The 21,239-nt window shown below is 41.2% G+C and overlaps 1 protein-coding gene across 1 annotated transcript in view; it reads right to left on the bottom strand.

The window, feature by feature from the left end:
• Positions 1-20,816, bottom strand: part of irag2 (inositol 1,4,5-triphosphate receptor associated 2) — a 28,299-nt gene extending 7,483 nt beyond the window's left edge. The window contains exons 1-26 of the mRNA XM_085386804.1: positions 20,753-20,816; positions 19,160-19,875; positions 17,801-17,911; positions 16,794-16,974; positions 16,035-16,096; positions 15,816-15,891; positions 15,506-15,664; positions 15,290-15,407; positions 14,809-14,859; positions 14,575-14,652; positions 14,327-14,383; positions 14,116-14,175; positions 13,719-13,783; positions 13,438-13,531; positions 12,465-12,608; positions 12,220-12,315; positions 11,392-11,543; positions 9,962-10,073; positions 8,737-9,016; positions 7,398-7,450; positions 5,216-5,315; positions 4,416-4,596; positions 3,400-3,481; positions 509-555; positions 308-396; positions 46-182 (exon numbers count right to left, since the gene is read on the bottom strand). Of these exons, the coding sequence (XP_085242930.1) occupies positions 46-182; positions 308-396; positions 509-555; positions 3,400-3,481; positions 4,416-4,596; positions 5,216-5,315; positions 7,398-7,450; positions 8,737-9,016; positions 9,962-10,073; positions 11,392-11,543; positions 12,220-12,315; positions 12,465-12,608; positions 13,438-13,531; positions 13,719-13,783; positions 14,116-14,175; positions 14,327-14,383; positions 14,575-14,652; positions 14,809-14,859; positions 15,290-15,407; positions 15,506-15,664; positions 15,816-15,891; positions 16,035-16,096; positions 16,794-16,974; positions 17,801-17,911; positions 19,160-19,820 (3,246 nt within the window). The 5' untranslated portion in view covers positions 19,821-19,875; positions 20,753-20,816. The remainder of the gene's footprint in view (positions 1-45; positions 183-307; positions 397-508; positions 556-3,399; positions 3,482-4,415; positions 4,597-5,215; positions 5,316-7,397; positions 7,451-8,736; positions 9,017-9,961; positions 10,074-11,391; positions 11,544-12,219; positions 12,316-12,464; positions 12,609-13,437; positions 13,532-13,718; positions 13,784-14,115; positions 14,176-14,326; positions 14,384-14,574; positions 14,653-14,808; positions 14,860-15,289; positions 15,408-15,505; positions 15,665-15,815; positions 15,892-16,034; positions 16,097-16,793; positions 16,975-17,800; positions 17,912-19,159; positions 19,876-20,752) is intronic.
• Between the last annotated feature and the right edge of the window lie 423 nt (positions 20,817-21,239).

Raw genomic sequence — 21,239 nt, 5'->3', positions numbered from 1 at the left:
TCTTACTAGTTCTCGCCTATTTTTGTCCTTTTTTCCTTCACTAACCTCTGAATGGCTTGGACCAGAGACCGTACTGGCCATGCCACTCCCTGATTGACTGGTGTGTGTGACAGATGATGCCGACTGAGGAGGACTGCTGTCAGAGAGGGTGGTTAGCTTGCTGCTGATGAGCCGGCCTGTCCCTGGAAAGAAGACTTGCTGTGTGGGTGGTTAAAGTTACACACAGACGCACGAACAAAAAGCATAGCCATTTCTGGTTGTGGTTCATTTCTTGTTCCAGCACGCATATCTGTAAATAGTTCTTTACCTGCCGTGCTGGGCTCTGCTTTTGGAACCCCAGCTGCACCGTCCTGCACAGTCTCCTCTTCTTCCACCAGCACAGGTAGCAGGCTTGTGCTTGAAAATATATACTTTTACTTACACAGTATTATAGCAACCTACACTTTTACGTCTATTTATGGTATTTTTTGAAACAAAGTTTTCTCCAAGCTGACGTTGAACCACTCACCTGTCCTCAGCTGGTGATCTGCTGGCCGACTGGTCCTGGCTTAGGCTCTAAGATGGACCGAATTAAAAGCGACAAAGAAAAGGATGAGAAAAAACACAAGGTGGCCTTGAAGCACATTTTCGGTCCCAAGAAATTGTTAAAAGCTGCATGCACATAAATGTTCGCGTACATGTAGCGTACCTGTCCCATGGCAGTGAAATGCTATCTAAGCTGTACAGCGTGTGGAACAGAAAGACTGGATTGATTCCTTATATAATGTGGAGCTACATGGAGAGCTCTGCTGTTTTATGAGTGTGTGTTGCCGAGAAGAGTACACAGTTAACACTGGCACAGTGCTAAGTAGTGGAGGCGGACTGTGTGCACACAGTTGTATGGATACACTCATACAACGTAGCAAGGTGAGAGCTCAGACCAAAGCAGTAGGATATTGTGTAATAAGTGTAGATAATATGACTTCTGACACAACTGCTTCTTTATTTGGCTGCTGCTTTAGGGGTCGCCAGAGCGAATAATCCCAGCGCAGCATCCTCCTCGGTGACAACAGCCAAATTTGAGCCCTACTCTCACCACCATGTTCCTGTCTTTTCTACTCTGGCTTCCTCCAAAGAGGCCTTACTCCTCTCCTCTTCCTTTGTCTTCGGCCAACTGTAGCACAGTTTTCACCGACATCCTGTTGACCAACAGCACTGGAGGTGGTCCACATCATGAAACATGCGGATGTTTGCAAACTTTTACATCAGAATCCCTTCCTGATGCAACAGTCTCCTTTTATTTGGACTCTCAACACCATTTTACACCCAAAGCAAAAGGTGGAAAGGTTTGAGGCGTGGCTGCAGGGGAGGCGATACATCTGAGCTCAAACAGCTCATCACACCTCCCCGGCATAAAAGGAGAATGAACTGGGTCCCGATGTTGTTGTTGATGTGCGCGGCTAGCTGCAGCTTAGAGTGTAAAGTTACGACAACCGGAGAATAAAAGTGCAGAAAGGCGTTGAAAATGTGGTCGGGTCTGTCACGCATCATTTACACTGCCACTGAGTGACAGGAAGTGTGCACTCTGGACACTCTGGTCTATCACAGGGCTTCTCAAATTACTCTCGTGCTGTGAGGTGAAAAACCACTACAGCACCACACATTGTGAATACATTAATCTGATTAAACGTTCTTCTTGTGGTGCTAGATTTCCAATTTGTAATGCTGCATTTAGACTTTAGACCTGGACTTTCCAGGATCTGCAATGCTTATCATCTTGCAGCAGTCTACAAATATCTCTAAAAACAATGCCTGAAAATGTAGAGTACCGAACAGTTTCTGATGCACAAGCTGCAGCACACCATTCTCATCATTGAGAAAACCTTTCGGTTGCAAGACAGGAGCCCCTGCTCAGTGCAGCGACACGGGCTTAGGGGTGAAACCTGGACAATCCGCAAGCAAAATCTGCACCCTTGATGATGCTGGCAACTTTTGCTTCTTTGGCCTAGGACGGTGACGGTGTCGACATTGGGATCGATGAACAATTTCTTGTAAACTTAGTACGAAACAAGTTTTTAAATTCAGTTAAATTTTATCATTTCTAAACATGCTGTGAGTATCTTTTTGCAGTTATTAATCAAAGAATGAACAGTTTGACATTGTCAAGTCAAAAAGTCCTAAAAAATAAACAATGATGAATAAACATTTATTTTGTTGATCAATTTGTTTGTTTTTTTCATATTAATCTGGGAAATTTTAGACTAGTCAGGTTTTCGCATGCTGTGTCACATCCAATTGAAACTAAATAAAAAGTGCCACTATTGGGATAAATAATATGGTTGACTTTATTTATATTCTTGTTGTCAATATGAACGAAGTCCTATGAAAATGGATTCATTTACAAGTAAAATTACAGTTTGAATATATTTGAATAATAGGGTTCAAATAGAATACTCAACTTTAAAAAAAGATAAAAGGCCCCAATTCTTAGTTATAAACACTGACCTGGCCATAAAAATAAAAACAATCACTATCTCTCAGTAGGGTGGCAGGCCATAAAGTTAACATCAAGTAGGAGACTAAAAACAAACCGACAGATCTGGCAGAGAGCAGGACGTACACTAGCCGTGGTGAAACAACTCAGACATCTATGGTTCCAAATCTCCAAACAAAGGAATGTAATTTGCAAAAATGTACTTTTAAAACCCATTCATCTGGACACAGAAGTCATTCAAGACCAACCAATAAATTAAGAGGTAAAAATAACTAATAAATAGCAGTCAAGTAACTGTGTAACTAACTTGTTGAGCAAAAATGCTAAAGAACACACACGTTCAGATTGTGATTAATTATATTTGAGTTAAATTCTTGTTTAAAAAATTAAAGACTCTGTTCTTGAGATCTCATATCTAATACTTTTTCAATGAATACAAAACTTAATTTTGTTTTGATTAAGCTACTATGTATAAACTTCTTTGCCTGTAAACTTTACCGATTTCAACATGCTCTGACAGATATTAGATTTTTCATCGTTTTTTATGAACTACACAAACCTGAGACATCTTGAAGTAAAGAACTTTAACACAGACTTTGATGAGCAGTATGAGGTATAACACACTTGCCTTGTATGTTAACAGAGCTGAGGGAAGCTGACAGTCAAGCCCATAACTCCTGATGTAACTAGCTTGATCAGTCTGATCACATACCTTTTCACTTTTCTAAGGAAAACCCAGCCCCTGCCCAGCCTGTTGAACTCCACCTCCCTTTATAATACACCTTCACTGACTCAACACACACAAAGTTGCAAACAGAAAAAGTGTGTCAAAAAGAGGAAGGGGAAGTAGTCATGAGTGGGCGCTGAAAAGATGAGAGGAAATTGTTTTCATTTATGCATTAAAGCACTTCTCTTCTGCTACTAACCTTAATATAGCTCATGTCTCCGGCAGTTGAGTCCACCTTGCCTCTCTTCTCTTCTCCTTCGTGGTCCACACTGGTTGGCTGGCTGCCGACAACAGTTGAAAGATCAGAGATCAACTTTTAGGTACTGTCCATTTTTGGATTCTTTATTGATATGCCTGATAAACTTTCTAGCTAGCTAATAACTGACACAGTGAAAGGCAGCAAGAGAGATGAGGAACAGACTTCATCTCTGTGGAGGTAGACTGTGCCTATGCAAAGCATGGGCACAGAGATACCAATTAGCCTTTGCACTCCTCCCACAGCAATGAAAACGCCCATTTGACTAGCAAATGTTGCCCAAGTCGCAGGGAAATGTTCAAACTTCATGAAAGACTGCTTCAGTTATGACTATTGTGACTACTGATAATTCCTTTCAAGTTCCAATTCAAAAGAGGCCGTTTATGCTGCTATGCAAGAATAACCATGTGAGACTGAGTGACAAAATTATATTGTGTACTAAAGAGACGTGTTTTCTGTGCCCCAGGTGAGGTTTACCAGTTCAGACCTCACACAATGATCCTTTTCAGTGGCACTGAAGGAAAAGGCTGACCAGGAAATGTTCATCTCCATTTCATACCAACTTTCACACTAGATGTGGTTGCAATTCACAATATATTCAAATTACCACATCACTAGTTGATCATCAGTGATAAGTAATCCTCTGGTTCTCTTCAATTTCATTATCATATTCTGTCTTTTGGAAATTCCCATTTGCACATTGATGACTCTCACTCTATCAGCACAAATAAACACAAAGTATCTTTGTTTTGCAGCTCTATCAAGTCTTGTGAACTGATTGCAACAAACTAGCCTCACAATTTAATGTAAGCTATTACAACTGTCTTTCTTGCAAACAACTTCAAAATTCTATTATTTGGCGCCCCCTAGTGGCAATGATAAAAAAGTCAATGACAGCAATCCAAGAGTCTTTTTTTTTTCTTTTTTCCTGGTAGCAAAGTCAAATGTTTGTCAGTCACCTCTCAGTCTGGCTAATGGTCTCATCTGATCCAGGTGAGGTGCTGTTGGGAGAAACCATATCAGCTGCTGTGGGAGGGGTGCTAACAGGAGTTATAGTTTGGTTCTGATCAGGTGAGTTTCTCAAAGTTTCAGCTGGACCACAGGAGTCAGACTGTCCATTTTCACAAGCCTCTGCACCTGCTGATACAAGAGCCAAAGTTAGTTTATTTATAGACTATCAGTATGAAGTAATGTGAATATAATAGGATATTTCACAATTACGAGTTTCTCTTTTGTAATATTTTGCACTTAATTCAGTTCAAACTGCGTGTAGTTTACAGTACATGAGCATTAGTTATAATTACACATATACAGAGAAACCATTTTAACGCATTAGTACCACATTTCCCCTCTCTAGGTCATACTTAACCACAATAATCATCATAAAAAAGTTAATTTTGCAACTTCCTTATCCAGTAAATAAAATAGGATAGGACAAAGATAACAAGAAACAGTAATGCAGGGTTTGCTTACCAAATACAAGTTCAACCAAAATAAACACAGCATAAGGTCATTAAAAACATAAGTGATGTGACTACTTAGTAGCATGTGATCATCTTGCACGATTTAGTAAAGCCTTGTCTTGTCTAAACAAACAGCATACCAAGCCATTCAGGAAATGACTCACTCTGGTTAAGGTGTAAATGCAAACAGTTGAACTGGAGTCTTGCTGACAGCAGGGGGAGAGGAAAGTGAAACAGAAAGATAGCAAGTAATCAGCACTTCAAGTGTAATACAGAGACAGAGGAGGAGGTCTTACCGTTATTTTCTGAGTGGGGCAGATCGGGGAGAGCATCCGCCTCTGGCTGTGTAACGCTGACAGCTTGTGAGTGGGAGCTCAGTGGTACCACTGCGTCTTCCTGGAAGGAAGAAAAAAAAAAAGTGCACACACGCACACAGAAATATTGACAAATATTCAAAAAAAGAGAAAAGGAGTGAAAAGATCAAATAAGCAGCACACTAAACAGCACACACCATATACTAAAACAGCAGGCACACAGTCAATAGAAACAAATCTCTGTCAAATGAGGAGACATTACATAAGTCAACAAAATCTTACAGATGACAGAAAGCACAAAGAGTCTGCCCCATCGTTGATGGGCTGCTGGAAAGACCCCCAATTACTGTCATCATCATAGAAATTCAAAAGCAAACATCACTTTCATAATGCTAGCATTGATGAGTGATTAAATTGGTTTTATCAACCTCACAGGCATGAAATTAATTAAACAGTGAGCAAGTGGGAAGAATTCATAACATGCAAGATAAGCAAGTGCAAGACGCCAAGATTATAGCTACTTTTCCCTTTCACATCAGTGTGATCGTAGCGTTTCATCAGTGACAACCTATATTTATTAAAAAAATAAAATTTAAAAAAGCAGTTTCTGTACAAGCATGCAGACTGCTGACTGTATGTAGAGGCTGTGAATAATATGTGACGAGCAATTTGGTAGGCAAATGACAGAAGAGGACAGGGAAAGGAAGGCAGAGACACTGTTTAATATCTTACATCATAAATTCTTATTTAGTGGAGTAAAAAACTAGAGACAGCCGTCAATGACAGGCAGAAGAAACTGAGATTTCAGCACATTCAAAGCAGTTATTTGCAGCTAAAGACCTTGAAATTTAATAAGTCAAAAGGATCCCTGAATAGGTAGACTTCAATGAAAGAGTCACTGCTCTTAACAGAAAGTTACTTCCGTACAGTTAATATGACAGAAATATGCCGACAATGACCTCTGCAAAACTTCAAACACCACAGATTGTCACAAATGCTAGTTGCGTAATTATTATTGCCGTTGACCACAGCCAACTGATGCTGGGTCATCCAAACTGAGTTTGTTAATAATATGAAGCATTATATTACTTCATTGCAGTCGCATGTGACAGATATGGTTATATTTTCAACTGCAGCCAAATTAAATATTAACAACTTAAATGAACCGTGGAAGGTGCAATAAGCATCAAATCAGCTTAATGGAACCGTGCTGCTGAAGTCTCATCTACTGTTGGCAGAGTTGCTGATGATTCAGTGTCTTGCTCAAGAGATCAACATCAGTAATAGTTGAGAGTGGAGTGGGGAGTCATAGAGGAAAGACAACCAGAGTAAATTGATTTCACAATCCACATTCTTCAGATAGATGGTTTAGAAAAAAAAAAATCTTTTTAGTTTACCCCCTTTAAAGAAAGCCATCTATTGAATGGCGGACATGTATTCTTAACAGCAAAATCTGAGCAGGTATTCAGACAGGTCACATTACTCTAGGTCAGGGGTAGGCAATTCCAAGCCTCGAGTGCTGGTGTCCTGCAGGTTTTAGATGTGTCCATGATCCATCACAGCTGATTTAATGACTCCTCAGCATTTCCGAAGTTCTCCAGAGGCCTGGTAATGAACTAATCATTCGATTCAGGTGTGTTAACCCAGGGTGCGATCTAAAACCTGCAGGACACTGGCACTCGAGGCCTGGAGTTGGACACCCCTGCTCTAGGTAATCAAAGGTTTCAGATGCTAAAGTGTTAGCAACAGTCTCAGTTTTAGCTAGTCAGCTAAGGCGATCCCAAATTCCACAGCAATGCTTTTAGATCTCTTTTAACAGCTACATCTAATGATATAGGACATACTTATGTACCCATTTGTCACATGTGCCATCAAATATGAATTTGGCCATGTTGATTTTAATTAAAAATACATTTGAGAATCTTGATTACAAATATGTTTCAAGGAAAGAAAACCTGTTTTTTTTTGTTTTTTTTAAATGGGGTTTCATTCTGCAACATCCCACCAAGATGTATTCTTATTTGGCTTCAGCATAACTTAACATTAGAGCCTGTTAACCAAGTTGTGTCATTTCAAGTGAATCTTTTGATCAAGCATAATAAGAGCAAAAGTTAAAAAAATGACCTTCAAATTCAAATGTAGTGAGCACCTAATTTCAATGTACCTGCAAAGGTTGACAGGTCACCTCTGGCTCTGACTCACTACAGGCTGCAGAACCTGGGACAGAGGGAAGATGAGAAAAAAAATGAAACAAAGAAATGAGAGGAGAAAGGAGGAGGCTGAGAAAAATGACAAAACAACGAGGCTGATCGCTGAGAACCCAGAGCCCTGTCAAATCCATCCTGGGGTTAATTCACAAACCAACTGCACTGTCGCCATAAAAGGTCAGACAGTCTATTATGTAAAGAACTGAGCCGAGGGAGGGGCAAAGGGGTTAAAATACCATCCATGGCTAAGGTGGCATTAATGACCACACTTGCACACTTGTTTTCTGTTTCTCGGCCTGCCAACCGCTCATGCAGACAGAGGAATGGGGATTACTGTGCTCACTTCATGGCCTCAGACCAGTCACACACCTGGCCATAGAAGGATCTTGAGGAAGAGAGGATTTCTCGTGCTGTGTTGACATACGCACACACACATTCCCTCACTGAACCTTTAGAAGCCCAGGGCCACAACAACCATAGAAGGCAGGGGTCTGCTTAGAATGGCCTCAGAGATTGAGCATCCTTACAGTAAGACAGTGAGCGAGTACTGTACTGGTTCTAAAGGTAGCTGACTCCCATGAATTACTGGGGAATAATCCAGTTTATCTCACACACACGCACAAATAAATCAGCACTCAAAGACAATGGTAATCTGTTAAGAGTTTATCATATACAGCGTAGACTGATTCGTCACTGGAGGTATATGTGAATTCAAGGTCACTGAAAAAAATTGGCATTGTCTGTAAATGTTCTCAAATCAATAACCTGGTTAAACAACCTCCGTGTAGATAAAATATGCTGTCTATAACAACTTCTGCTTGGAAGAACACTTCAGTTAGAGTTTTGCAAATTAACAAATCATTAGCTATAATTTTAGATTGGAAAAGTTCCCATTCAAACAATTGCTTCAATACTTTCTTGCTAAACATTTACAGGATGTATCAGATCACATTCGTGCTCCATGACGCTAGCTCATATTTCATTTTTAAACAGTCGATTCTCCTGCATTTAATCCAGAGCTAGGAAGAGGGAGAACACATGGGTCACAGCAAGGCTAGAAAAATACTGAACTATATTTAGCTCTATTTGGCTTGGCCAAGAGGTTCCAGTTAGCTCTGGGCCAGTTATGCTGAACACTGGATATTAAGGGCTCAAGGAAAACTCCTCAAAGGTCTCAACTTTCCTTGAGATAACGAGGAATATTTGTTCTTGTTTAAAGCCAACTCAAAATCAACACCCTGTGAGTCTTTAAAGCGTGAGCAGTTGTCGTTATACCTAACTCTTGTCCTCACTCACCTCGACCTTCTCCCACTGTGCCCTGCCCAGATTGGGCCTCCACTGTGACAACAGACAGCGGAGTTGATGTGTCCCTCACGTCTCCCTCCCCGCCGCTATCCACCACTGTCCACCTCTCCTCTGCGTCCTCCTCTTCACCTCTGTCTGTTATTTTATCTCCCGTTTCCTCGAGCCTCTCTTCTCTTTGCCCGTCATGTACTTGGCAATTTCTCTCTGCTAGCTCATTCTTAAGGAAATCTTGAATAGCAAATTCCTCGTCCCAGTCCAAGTCATCTCCAACCTAAAAATAAAAATGCAAAAGTGAAATTTGCAGAAGCATTTCAAAACCCACTCTAGTAAAAAAAAGAGAAAAAAAAAAAAAACATCTGGAGGACTGAAGGTGGCATAGTTACAGTTACAAAAAAAATCTTTTTGATGCCAAGTTTCTGTACAGCTATTGCTGCTTCTGGTCAAACAAACTACACACTTAGGTATTATGAGAACTATCACCATAAAACAAAATACAGTATTTACAGTAAGAAAAGCTCTCAAACATGCCAGCTTGATGTAGAAGACGTCCACAGCAGCCTGGTTTAATTCAGGGCTATCCTGTAAAATATCTAAAACTTAAAGCTTATTTGTTATGGACAGCCTGGTTACTGTATACATGTATATGGTTGCTGTATAAACATATACACATATGCATTTGTGTGAGGTACATCAGCACCTCACATATTCCTTTTTAGAGTAAAACAATGGTGTTGGAATGGAAATGTTCAAGTATGCGTCAGCGTGTTATTAGCAGTGCGTAGGTGTGTGCTTGCATCTGATTCTGCGTGCATGTGTATTTATGTGCGGGGGTGCACATGTCCACTTCAGTCGCCAGCTCGCAGTAAGCTCTCCTCTACTATCTCTACTCCATCTGTCTGAATACAGTGCGAGCTGTCTCTCCAGTGATGCACACACATTGTGGTTACTGATAATAATGTAAAAAGAGCATACATATATATTATTACATCTGATTATTTTCTAACCCCAGCTGAGAGAGGATTTAAAAAGTGCAAAGTGATCTGTCAGATGGTGTACATCACACTTCAGTCTTACTCATTGAATATGCAAATAATTATGCACACAGACTATAGATGAAGATTTTTTCTAGGAATGGTGAAAGCAAGGGTCTGCAATCGTTTATGGCATAAAACTTAATAAAATAAAGCATAATGAGCCCCATCCCCTGTTTTCTGACCTCCTCTTCTAGTGCAGGTGTCTGGCATGAGGCCTCTCTGCTATCCTGAGGGGTCTTTAGCTGCTCGAGCTCCTCACACAGCTGCCGCTTCTGGTTCTCCTGCTCCTGCACCCTGTATGCAATTACACGGTGCCACATTAATAACAGCTCAAGCATTATTAGTTTAACAAGAAAAGATGGGGTAGCTACATCTAAACTGTCTGAAGACTTATCCAAGCCCATGCAAGCAGATCCTAGTAGAAAGTACAGCGGACATACTGTACCCAATCCGCAGGCCCATGCAGTGTCCCATTCTGTTGCCCAGGGTGACCAGCGCCAGTTCTCCGACTGGCCCAGTAATGCTTCCTTCAGTCTGTAACAGTCTAGATTTTCAAGTGATCCAGAACTAAACCTACAGTGAGCCCTCTGCAGTTTCTTCCCCCCCACCCCCAAACAAGATCACCCTGACAGCTGAGCTTCTAAATCCCAGGTGGACAGTCTGACCAGCTCTCTCCCTCTGATCTTGTGGTGCACCAGACCAAACCCTGTTATATATCCAAAGGGGACGGCCGTTTCTATGAACACACATCAACAGACACGCGTAGAATGCAAGACAAATCCATCCAGAGTCAGAATACAATCCAGGAATGGCCCAGACCCAACTTAGTGAGGCAGGCCCTCCATGGTCACTGAGGTCAGGATGATTAACGGGTCTTTCCTCCATTCACTACAACAACTGACTGCCCAACTGAAACAGAGCCTGGACAAGCAGAGCCCCCCCTCAGTGACACCTGCAGCGGTCTGAGTACTCTGTGTGTGTGGTTATTTATCTAGACTAATCAAGGTTTTAGAAACACTGCTCAGATGACCCAAAAGTAGAGCTTAGCTAAAATTGACATGTTACCAGGAAAGCACCATGAAGCAAACAAAACCTGAAGTCTTGTAAGCATCCTAACAAGCCTATGCAGATAGTGTATGGACTTGAAAGGTCAGCTAGTCTAATCAGCTAACCTTGGGAACTCATCATGTCTAGACTGCATTTAAATCAGTGATTACGCTGCTATCCTTAACCAGCTTGTAGTCTTCATTATCTTCAGTGGTGCCAGTATTACTTTCTAGCAGGATATTTTCCTTTTAGCTCTGCCTATAAGTGTTTAATCCAACCAATGAGATCACGGCTACTCAAAACAACTCCGCCTTAAAAAAAAAAAAAGTTTCCCTACCTTAAAAGCAAGTCGTCTTTGATTAGCCGCCACAAGATCCACTGGAATTCTGCTCTCTTACATCGATTTTCCCTGGCATTAATCTTTCATCCACCTCCTCTCTCATACCAGACTCAAAACGAGAACTGCCGTTAGTGTTTAACGGATCGCTCGGTTCTGACTGCCCACCTTTTTTCACATGCACAGCTACACATGAACAGGCAGCGCATACAGCAAAGATGTACTCACCTGACAGAAAGGTGGAGGATCTCAGTGCGGGACCTCCTCATGTTTCCGGCCATTTTGATCAGCTCTTTCTCCAGTGAGTCAGTGTACTGGGCCAGCTGGTCCAGGCTGAGGACCCAGTCTGCCCTACGTGCGTCCAGCTCGGCCTGCACAGTCTGTAGGAAGATGAGGCTGAGGGGTGAGCCTCTCGCTCGAGTAAAAAGGCCGCAGATTTAATAGCTGGGTGTCTTTTACGCCCTCAAAAGTTGTGACACCTAACTGACACAAACTCTTTCCGTGACAGCTAGCACGCTGAAGAACCAGCAAAACACACACTGGCACAGCTCAGGTACACTAATGATTTCTGTCTCATTTGGCATGTTTACTGCTTTATGGCAGAACGTGGCTAATGAATGCAGAGTGGCAACAATGCAGGAGGAGGGGGGAAGAGAAACAGAGAGAGAGTGAGCGAGAGAGACACAGAAAGAGTGAAAGAGGAGGGGGAAGTGGGTTGTGCTCACAGTAAAACACTGACTAAACAGCACTGCTTGGATGGGGCCTGTTGGAGAGTTATATAAGTGAGAGCTCTCGAGACCAGAAATGGTGGGTGGGAAGGATAGAAAGAGCAGATAGGCTGTGATAAATGGAAAAAAAGAGAGCAACAGGTGGAGGAAGAATAATTTATATAATTTTATGACTCATATTTTAAAAAGTATAGCCATCTGCAGACTTGAATTACTCAGACCCAGAAATGTACACAGACACTTATTCTGTGGTCAACACTGACAGCATTATTAGCTAGGCTGATGCTGACTGTAAAGTTCAAAATGTGAATGTAAAAGTGTATCTCACCTGAAGACTGGTGTCGCCTTCTGTCTGTGTGTGGTCATCTAACAAAACTCTAACTGAAGTTAAGACAGAGTCGGTTTCTTTTCTGAAGTCCCTTTTCTGAGAGACAAAAGTGAAAGAGGAATACTTCAAGACAGGATCACACAACCCTCAGCAACTCAACTTCATCTCTACACCTCAAATTCCAAATAGGTGCAGTTAGAAATGAAAACGCTGAATGTTATACAACATAAGAGAGACTGGTTTACCAGTTTATTTATGAGGTTTTTGAACTCCAGTGCCATGTGTTCAGGGCTGGGTCCCTGCAGCATCAGCAGCACCTCCCTGTCCAGAGTCTCATCCAGTGGGGAGGCAAAGCTTGTAGTGGACAAATAGTCAACTCCATGGGGAGCCTGTAGACAGGGGCAATAGATTTATATGAACAAGTCAAAGGCTTTCTTAAAAATTATTATTGCAGAGAATCAGAATACTTTATTGATCCCTGGGGGAAATTATTTTTTGTTACAGTGCTCCATTATAAACCAACATTAAGACAAGACAGACAACATGCTAACTAAGAATAGTACAATATATACATATATATACATACATAAGTCACTCATAAATAAATAGCTGGAAAAGAGACATGTGTAGTTGTAGCAGCAAACAGTGTGTTAAGTGGATGCGTTGTACAGGGAGATGGCCACAGGCAGGAAAGATTTCCTGTGTCGTTCAGTGGTGCTTTTCGGTAATCTCAGTCTCTCACTGAACGAGCTCCTGTGACTGACCAGCATGTCATGGAGTGGGTGGGAGGTGTTATCCAACATTGTCTTTATCTTGGACAGCATCCGCCTCTCCGACACCACCTTGAGGTAGTCCAGCTCCATCCCCACAACATTGCTGGCCTTACGGATTAAAGAAGGTGGTCTCTTAAGTATGCGGCCTGTGAATGGCTGCATCAGATGTTAGGACAGCGGTTTGTGTTGCTTTGCAATGTGTACCGATTATGTGAGACACTCTGGAAAAGACTAATCATCAAAGAACAGTTCATTCACCATCAGAAGCAAAAGACCAGATACTGAAAACATTGTGCAAAGAAATAAGAGTAAACATCAAACTTCAAGCTAAAACAACACTAGATGGATACATTAATGAAGCAGCAGCAGAAAGCAGGTAGAAGTGGCAGTAATACAAGGCATAAAAGAAAGATGAATAAATGAGACAGAGCATGAGAGTGCTGACCTCCAGTGGTGACTGTGCCAGAGCGAGCTCTGTTTGCAAGGATCCCGAGCTGCTCTGGTTCATCCGATAAGCCACTGACAAAGAAAGACTAGCCCTGCAAGAGACAGGAGAAAGGGAATTGATGTTCAGGTTAAGAAAAAGACACTTAATAGAAAAAGTGACGATGAAATGTGCACACAAAATAAAACTTTTCAATCCATTTTGTCTTAGTTGTCCCTCAATCCTCAGTCTAAACATTTAAACTCAAATTTCTATTTTCAGGTTATTTGTGGTTCACTCACCCAGCCAAGTCTGGGAGAATCATCTGCATCTGCCTCTCCAGCTTGTTCTTGTCCACCCTCAGCAGCTGGAGTCAACAACAGATAACGCAATCATGAGTCATCCCAACCCATTAGATAGTTAAAGGCAGTCCGTGCAGTCTACCCTTTCTACACTACAATAAACATGCGGGCCATGAGGCGCGTGTTTGGATAGAGGGCAGGTGATTTCATTCCCACATCTGAACCCAACACACCAAACTGCTAGCGTGTCACTGATGACTAATACAGAGGACAGGAATATGTCGCTGAAGGCTTTTTGTCTTCAGTGACATATTTCTGTCTATAAATAACAACAACAAAAAAAAAAAATCAAGCAAGGTAGAAACTCAAGAGGTGATAGGATGTTGAGCACACCAACCTCTGTAATGGAAGAGTATTCCTCCACTGCTGCCTTCAGCTCATCTATCTGTCTGCTTTTCTGTATAAGAATGCAAATGACACAAAATGTGGGAGTTTTTTGAAAAAACAAAACAAAAAAACCCAAAAAACACTCATTTTATATCATTATGCAAGATTCTAAAGATAATCAGCAACAATAAAATAAAAATTCAACAAGATTAGGTACTGACCTCTACTATCACTGCATCCTTTTCACTAATGACTGCGTCAAAAGAGTGAATCTGCATCTGAGGACAAGAAAAGAGCAGTTACATAATATAAAGAAAGCACAGCAAGTTAAACATGGCAGAAACAGAAATACAATGAGCGCTGCAGATATCGTCAAATACAGAACTGAGGGCATATTTGAGTGAAGCACAGAGAGAGAGAGATAAAATAACAGTTCAAAATATAAAAGTATATTTTACAGTAAAGGTACCTGAAGGTCAGCGTTAATATCACACAGCTCCGTTATTCTCCTCTGAAGCTCATCTGTCTCCATAGTGACCTTAAAGTTCTGAGGAACCATCAGAGGGGAGTTAGAGCAGCTGGACACATCCTTTCATGAACAAACTTGTGACATTATACTACGCAAGAGGGCTAGGAATTGCTGAGTGCTACTGGTGTGCGTGCAGTAAGGTCGTTTCACTGTGAACTGTGCTATAATCATCACCTCTTCCTGAAGAGAAGCAATCTTAGCGATGAGACTCTGGTTCTCTCTCTCCTGGATAAAAAAATAAAATAAAATCAATATAATAAACATTAAAAAGACATAGGCCATTATTGCGTTTGGCTCTGTTATATATTCTGAGTGTTTGCCCTAAACTACAGATTACTATTATAAATGCGTCCTCACAAGTTATGGTACATACTGTATACAAACCTGCACATAGCAAATAAATCTTATCATCCAATCAGAAAAGATCTCATTCTGAATATTAACACCAGCTGTCCATATTTCAACCACCTGTTTGCTAAAGAGAAACTGATTTCAAATAAGACATTTAAAAAGATCTCAAACAAGAAAGTGCTCAGTTTAAAACGAAAGAAAAAACTCACAAGTTTCATAAAACTACCATAACTGACTGAAAACTGCTGCAAGGCAGCGGAAAAGAAAATAATAAGACGATTCTATTTCAACACTTTTGACTCACCACATGTTTGCTGTGTGCGGAGGCACGGGCTCTGCCTTCCTCCGTACAGCTCAGAGTGGCCTTCATCTCTTCCACCTCCTCCTTCAACATCTTCTCCTTCTGTGCCAGCTGCTGGTTACTGTCAAAGACGACAAGTACAAATGGACATTACTACTGTGACTGCTCTAATACCGTGTCTGTGTTCTGTATGTTTACATGCGCATAAAAGCATCTTACATTTTTGCTTGATTGTGTAGCTCCTCGTTTTCCTCCGCAAGCTTCTGGTTACTCTCCTCCATGCTCTCCACCACCTGCTTGAGCTTTTTTACCTCCTCCTGCAGCTTTTGGTTGCTCATCTGGAGGTCAGCAACACAGTACACCAGCTCTGATGTTTCACTGAGGAAGAAAACACACAAATACACACATGCAGGCATAATGTATCTTAGCTTTATAGATCAAGGGCATGCGTAGGTGGTCACAGACAAATATAGGCAGTAACAGGTCACATTATAAACAAACACTCGGTATTGCACAAAAAATCTCTTACAATTCAACTCTGGATGCCTCCCCTCCAAATGCCTCCAAGCTTCCTGAGGTCACATTAAACAACATCGACCTCCTGGCTGGGGAAAATAATAAATAAATAAAAATCACAATCCAACATATATTACATCAATTAAGCTCCTGGTGTCACCAACACTGGACCCATACACACAACATAAAGGGTATAAAAAACAATCATGTATGTGATCATATGGAAATTCACCACACAGGCTGTCTCTGAGTTTTACTGATTCCTGGGTGATGTCATCTTCTGTTGGCCGTTCCCTGAGATAAACCAGAGAGGACAACACATTAAGATAAGGTAGTTTTATGATCTTCGCCAGAATTTGGAAGGCACTAACTACTCTTTACTTTATCCACAAACATACTGACAGCATTTTAGAGAGAGCTCTCCGACTGGCACACAGTCAATATTAATATTATAAGCAGGCAACTAGATCGATAGATTCTCTATCTATATCTAAGCAACCTTCGTTGTCAGATGATGATGATGAAGACACCCTTCTTTTCTACTCAGTAACAAGACGCACCAGTAAAAAGATACGTCATGCAGCAGTTACTCTCACTTCATGCAATGTCACTTTAACCAGCCCACACATCAGACTAAGATGCAAAACGTTAATTTTCCATGGCTTCACCTAAAACAAACTAAATATTTTTTTCTGAAATCCACTTGTGAGTGGATATTTAGTTTAGCTCATCCTACAAGAATGCCTTAAAGGTGATTTCTTTTTTATATATGGAAATATTAAGCATCAAGTAGATGTGAAGCCTACTGCCATTAGGACACCTTATCAGATGCTCCAGGATGTTCACATTCATACTGCAAATCTCACAATGTCTGATTGGTTTCACCATAAAATTGCAGACCTAACAAATCCTTAGCTTTTTTTTTCCTTTTTAAACTGAAAAGCTTTCGACATACATATTTCTGAAATATAACTGTAACATTTTCTAGTACCCATTGTTGCGGCAGTCATCGATCCACTCTCTCATGACAGCATGGTATGTGTCCAGATCAATTGACACGTCTTTGTGTTCTGGATCCAGCATGTTGCAAAGTTCCTCCAATCCGCTATCTTCAGAGCTGCGACTGGTGGTGTGACGCAGATAGTCCACAATATGGGACACATACACTTTCCCTAGAAAAATAATAGGGGGGAGAAAAAAGACCCGTTAGATACACTTTGATGTTCAAGATATAAAAGAACTTTATCTGATCATAAAGCTGAAGACACTTTTTATATTCTTGTTCATTTCAAGTTGAGATTTTCTTTCTTTGCACAGTTAAACACCCCCAGATACATTGTGACAGATTGTGGTTATAGGTGTAGGCAGCAAAAGCAGTAACCATAGTGACTGAGCCACAGTTAACTTTTTGGTGGTTGGTTTCACACATTTCTCAGTGCCGACTTTACTCAACAAGCTTCAGACAGTAATCAGAAAAAAGCTCTGCGCACCATTTTTCTGAAAATCACCTGAGTAGCCCGAACACAAGAAGAGACTGCAACCTTGGATTTAATCAGATTTGGTGGTTATAAAAAAAAAGATATTTTTTAGGTTTGTCTAACTGTTTAAAAATGGTTTTATAAACAGAAGAAAGAGGCAAAAAACAAAAACCCCTCTCTCTGTCTATTAATATGCCATCCATGCAGCACCATGAGTCACAGCAGAAAATCACTAACATGTCAGAAAACACAGAAGCTTCTGTAAAAAAGCAGAAGAAACATTTTCACATTCTGAGATGTGAGAGTGGCTGTGAGCAAAAGCAGGCACAAGAGGAAGGCGCAGAGAGGACTGATACTATGCAAATGTTTTAAGCTGAAGAAATGACTTCTGCAGTCTGTACAAAAGAGGCACTGTTGCACTACGCTAAGTAGCGACTTAAAATTCATTGTTAGGCTTCTGTATTGAGCTAATGGCTAGTGCCTGACTGACTGATTACTGTGCGAGCACATACGGCCGTACCTCTGCGCTGGGTATCACAAGCATGGAAGATGGTGTCGAGCAGATTCTCTTCACAGATAAGACTGATTTCAGCCATATTCTCCTTCCCTTTTTCGGAGGCAACTGAAGGCCCTGAAGAAAAACACACCAAACACAGAGAATATTCAGCTGTGTAGCAAAGAAAGCACATGATACATTTTCCTGCAGGCACAGCACGGAGTGTGTGACAGTATAACGAGGAAACATTATCCATTACAGAGTCACAAAAGGAAAGTCACTTCAGAACTACAGCTAGTAATTATTGCTTTTAATTAATAATCTACAGTCTTGAATTTAAATTAAACCATCTGGAAGCAAAAATCTGAAAATGTTACATAGTTTCTGTCTGAAAACTAGTTCTGAACCAGCACCAGTGACTAAACAAAAGCTCTTGGGCCAAATTTCTGCCACTCTTTCCTCTCACTCTTACAGCCGCTTCCATCCAGGAATTCTAACTGGCCCGATGTTTGATATGTGGCAAGATTTACTGATTGATTTAGTTCCAGTGCGGAGGAAGAAAGTCCAAACAAAAACAGTGACACCCTCCTCAAGACAAGGACTTAAAGAAATAGTTCATGATTTTCTTGTAGTCACTCCTGCTGTTCATCCCGACTGCAGAGGACCAATGCTGGGCAGGAAAATCCAGAGTGCTCCTTCTCTGACAAAAAGCACTGTGCCAGCAGAGGACAAGGTAGAGATGCTCCAGTACATAACATTACACACTTCCAAAGTGCTAGTTGTTCAAACCCTGTCTGTGATGGCATAAAGAGGGCATTGTGAAGTAAAACACATTAACCTCTAGAGGTACCGCTTTGAGTAACAAAGCCAGCCTCGGCTCTAAGACATATTTTTGCACTGAAGCTTTCATGTTGATGCCTGCCACTTAAAAATCACTTTTTTTATGCTTACTTTGAAACTAAGGATTAGGTAATGTTAATGTACTGTAAACACTGTACTGCATATTTTAACCTATTTTTAAAGATGGGTTAATAAATCAGAATCCAGTTTAACATTTGCCCCCATTGTGTATCCTGCACAATAGGAGTCCACAACTATTATATTATACCTGAAGCATGGCAAGGCTTCTGAAGCCCTGGGGCAGTCTGCTTTGCTCGATTGGTAAGCATGCCTTGCTGAGGTCGTTTGTTCACAAGCGGTTTTAATTCAGACTTTTAATTCAGAAGTAAATCTGCAGTTTGACATCTCCATGCTTTTCTAATCCACAGCTTCGTGACTACAATCATTTTCGAGGATCTATTGCTGATGTAACAGTTTTTGTGCAAAGATAATTTTTGTCAACTGACAGTTTTAATGATCAGTGAAGCTACTTCTGCACCCTACCTCCATCTCCCATAGACAGTCTTTTCACAACCAGAGCTGGGTAGGGTAGCTCACACTCAGCAGGGTTTGTATTGTCTGCAGAACTGAAGTTGACGTTGTAGGAGAGGGTGCTGCGACTTTGGGTGAAGTTACGAGACAAAGGTGGGCTCCTGCTCGGCCTCTCGCTATCAGGCTGTGCTGACTGAGGTCCTCGTGTGAATGTAAAGTAAGGGGAGTCCTTGGACTGGCCCGTGGGGGTCGAACAATACCCCTGCCACGTTTTAACTTGTCTTAAATCACTTCCATCAGCACATCGCCGCTCCCCCAAAGTACTAGTGATAGTGTATGTGACATTAGCTGGTGTGGAGCGGTTGCATGTAGGAGTGGAAGGTGTGGTCAGAAGGACAGAGGAATGCTGGGAAGCTGCTCTGCTCGGCATCCCCATCTCTCTCGTTTTCTCCTTCTCCCTGTCGTCTCTATGGAGGGTCCCTTTCTTCAGGATGGCTTCCAAGTTGTGCCTGAGGCCACACTGAGGGCTGTCGTAACTGTTGGAGGACAGTTTGGGAATCTGGAAAGGTGAATTGGGCTCTCGGTCACCGCGCCACTGAATCGTCTGCAGTTTGCGGCAGATGCTGTCCACGGGATTGTGCCGGCGCGACGGCTGAGGTGTGCAATAGTCCATGCTGCTGATGGCGAGGGTGTGATGTTGGTTTCCTGGCTAGAGGAGAGGCTGAAGTCTGAAAAAAGGACAAGAAAGTACCGTTTTGATAAAAATGAATTAAAATAGAACCTTGCAATATCAAACAGGTTTTTCAGCAGGGAAACCACAAACACTGAGCAGCATAACACCATGAAGCACTGGATAAATAGCACATTCACCACGTATATGACAGCTTATCTTTGGTTGGACTAACTCCAAGGTTAGAAGCAGATAATGGGCAAATAGAACTACAGCGTGAATAGTGTTATATAAGAACGACTGGGGATTTTTTTTCTTGTTTTTTGGAGGAACCAAATAACAAAAATGAGCTATGTGATCATTCAAGTTATCCAAATATTTAGAGGTTCAGTGTTAGGAAGGGTAAATAAGCAGGAAGATATCTTTTAAAAGGAAAGAGTAATCTATTAAAATTAACTAAAAGCCCAAATAGTTTAATAAGACATGAATGTAACAGGAGGATATACAGTGTTATATACCAACCAGTCTACAAGGCTGTAAAACGGTAGCATCTCATGATGCTAACAGATTCAAACAAATGTGTTCAGATTCGATGATTCACCTACTTTGGCGCACAGGTGTGAGAACGAGCCAATTAATTCCAGAGTTAGCTTGAGATTAAAAAAAAATACACAAAAGCGGTTTTTTTTGTCTCTGTGTGTGTTTTTAGCAAAGCTTTCAGGTTTGTTTGTTTTGTTCTTTTAATACACCCCGTTTCATTTAAGTTTAAAAGTGGGCGTCATTTAATTATACTAAATCTATAGAACGAGCTACTAATTGTACGCATATCTACGTAAAAAAAACTGTGCTATAGGAACATTTAAAGTCAGTCATGCACATGCAAACCTCTTTAAATATCCTTGTTCAATATTCATACATATGCAGATATTTGTTACCTTTTTAATCTCGTATGATCGAATCCGCCACAAAATGTTTGGCCAACTGTCCAGATGCTCAAGCTGAGCACGCGCACAGGTAGTTGGAAGCTCGAGGCAGAAGGAGTTAAAACGTCGGTGGGTGTTTCTGACTCTAAAAAGTGAGTCAGCACCCCCTCCCTGTGGTTTCAAGGGGACACAGCACTCAGTGTAGCAGGCTAACAGTACGTTAGTCTCGCTTTATAGTCATTCCTTTAATTGTGTCCCACAAGCCTACTCCCCTCCACACTCAGACACAGTCCTATAACCTTATTTCCATTACCAATACAATAAAATAGAACAGGTCAAATAAAGAGAATAGAAAGAGAGAAAGAGACTTATTTCCTGCCTGTAACACAAGGTGGGTTCATTTGATTTTTGTTGCCAGTACAACTCAGTTATGGGACTGGTTTCAATTCGAGAGATTAAGTGTAAGCGGTTTAACAAGTACAACTTGGAGGTCTAGTGC

The sequence above is a fragment of the Rhamphochromis longiceps genome, linkage group LG17 (assembly GCF_057381845.1).
Source record: "Rhamphochromis longiceps isolate RC_006_pf linkage group LG17, R_longiceps_female_GT1.1, whole genome shotgun sequence".
Classification (NCBI taxonomy): Eukaryota; Metazoa; Chordata; class Actinopteri; order Cichliformes; family Cichlidae; genus Rhamphochromis; species Rhamphochromis longiceps.
This window is presented reverse-complemented; position numbering and strand designations above follow the sequence as displayed.